At 61.2% G+C, this 1,215-nt stretch overlaps 1 protein-coding gene across 1 annotated transcript in view; it reads right to left on the minus strand.

Moving 5' to 3' along the window:
* Nucleotides 1-373: 373 nt before the first annotated feature.
* The window catches only part of Pmar_PMAR020925 (hypothetical protein), a gene marked incomplete at both ends in the record, with an annotated part of 1,410 nt that continues 568 nt past the window's right edge, over nt 374-1,215 (minus strand). Inside the window, 3 exons of the mRNA XM_002771694.1 lie at nt 374-425; nt 545-1,171; nt 1,213-1,215. The exon at nt 1,213-1,215 is cut by the window's right edge and continues 4 nt beyond it. Coding sequence (XP_002771740.1) covers nt 374-425; nt 545-1,171; nt 1,213-1,215 — 682 coding nt within the window. The remainder of the gene's footprint in view (nt 426-544; nt 1,172-1,212) is intronic.

Genomic DNA, 1,215 nt, shown 5'->3' on the forward strand with positions numbered 1-1,215 from the left:
CCGCCTGGTTGTCGACACAGATCTCCACGATTCCGTTCCACCGTTCCAAGCCGGCACCTCCCTCGATCCTCCGCGTGGCCATTTCGCAGGCAGCGGAGACTCCGCTCAATTCACATTGAAAGACCGTAGCCCAGCTTGGCATCTTCCCATCATCGTGTCGATCGTTCGACCACTCGGGCCAATTTCCGCCACCCCGTATCCGGCGAGGCTCGTCAGGACGCTCTTCCCGCCTCTCGGCCTGACTGCCTCGCCACCAAGCTTGCTGCCGTCCGAAAAATACTGGAGGCTCCCAGCCCCAACCTCCGGGGACCCCCCGAGATCTACGGGGACTGTGGCGCCCACGGTCCGCTTCCTCAGAACTTCCGGGGTTCCCCTAAGCCTCAGCAGCCTCCCTGCCGCTGCCCTTTCCCTGTCCGCTAGGTAGCCTTCACCAAAGACGTTGTGTCTGAGGTATCTCTCCACCGCGGTGTGGTCCAGCTCTTTCCAGTCAGTCCATCGCAGGATCAGCGCATTGGGCAGTGACCTCAGCCCCCTCCAAGACCACCGGCCTATCTCACTAAGGAGTCGCTGTGCCTTGCCGGCAAACCATGCCCTCCCCGCTGTATGGCCCCAGATCTCGCTAGCGTAGATGGCCTTCGGGATGACCACCCGTGACCAGAGGGCTGCGATGACCTTGGCATCGAGCCCGAAGTTTCGTCTACAGATAGCCGCGTAGCGCCGAATTGACGTTCTGACCTTCCCGAGGGACTCCGTAGCGTGTCTGGTCCAGTCGAAGACACCCCCGTGACATTTTAACCACACGCCGAGCCATCTCACCACTATCTTGAGCTTCTCGGCCAGCTCCGGAGCCGCAGCCTCGACGGGGTTCCTCAGTGCCTCCCCTCCGCACACTAGGGCTTCCTCTTTGTCAGGCGCCAGCTGCATGCCCTCCTCGTTCGCCCACCTTACCGCTGCCGCCTTGGCTATCCTAAGGCCTCGAGCGAGACCCTCCACTGAATCGCTGCTCACTCCAATGCATACATCATCGGCATATAGTACCACAGTCAGCTCCCAAGCAGGCCCCATGCCCCTGTCCTCTTGCCACGCATATTTGATCGCATCGGCCATTCCCGCCGAGTGCAGTGCGAAGAGCGCGGGGGATAATCCGGACCCCTGAGAGACTCCTTTGTCCCTGAACCTAGATACTCGCGCCGTCTCCTCCTGAAAGGTCACCTT

Source organism: Perkinsus marinus (assembly GCF_000006405.1).
Source record: "Perkinsus marinus ATCC 50983 genomic scaffold scf_1104296962558, whole genome shotgun sequence".
In the NCBI taxonomy this organism is placed as follows: domain Eukaryota; phylum Perkinsozoa; order Perkinsida; family Perkinsidae; genus Perkinsus; species Perkinsus marinus.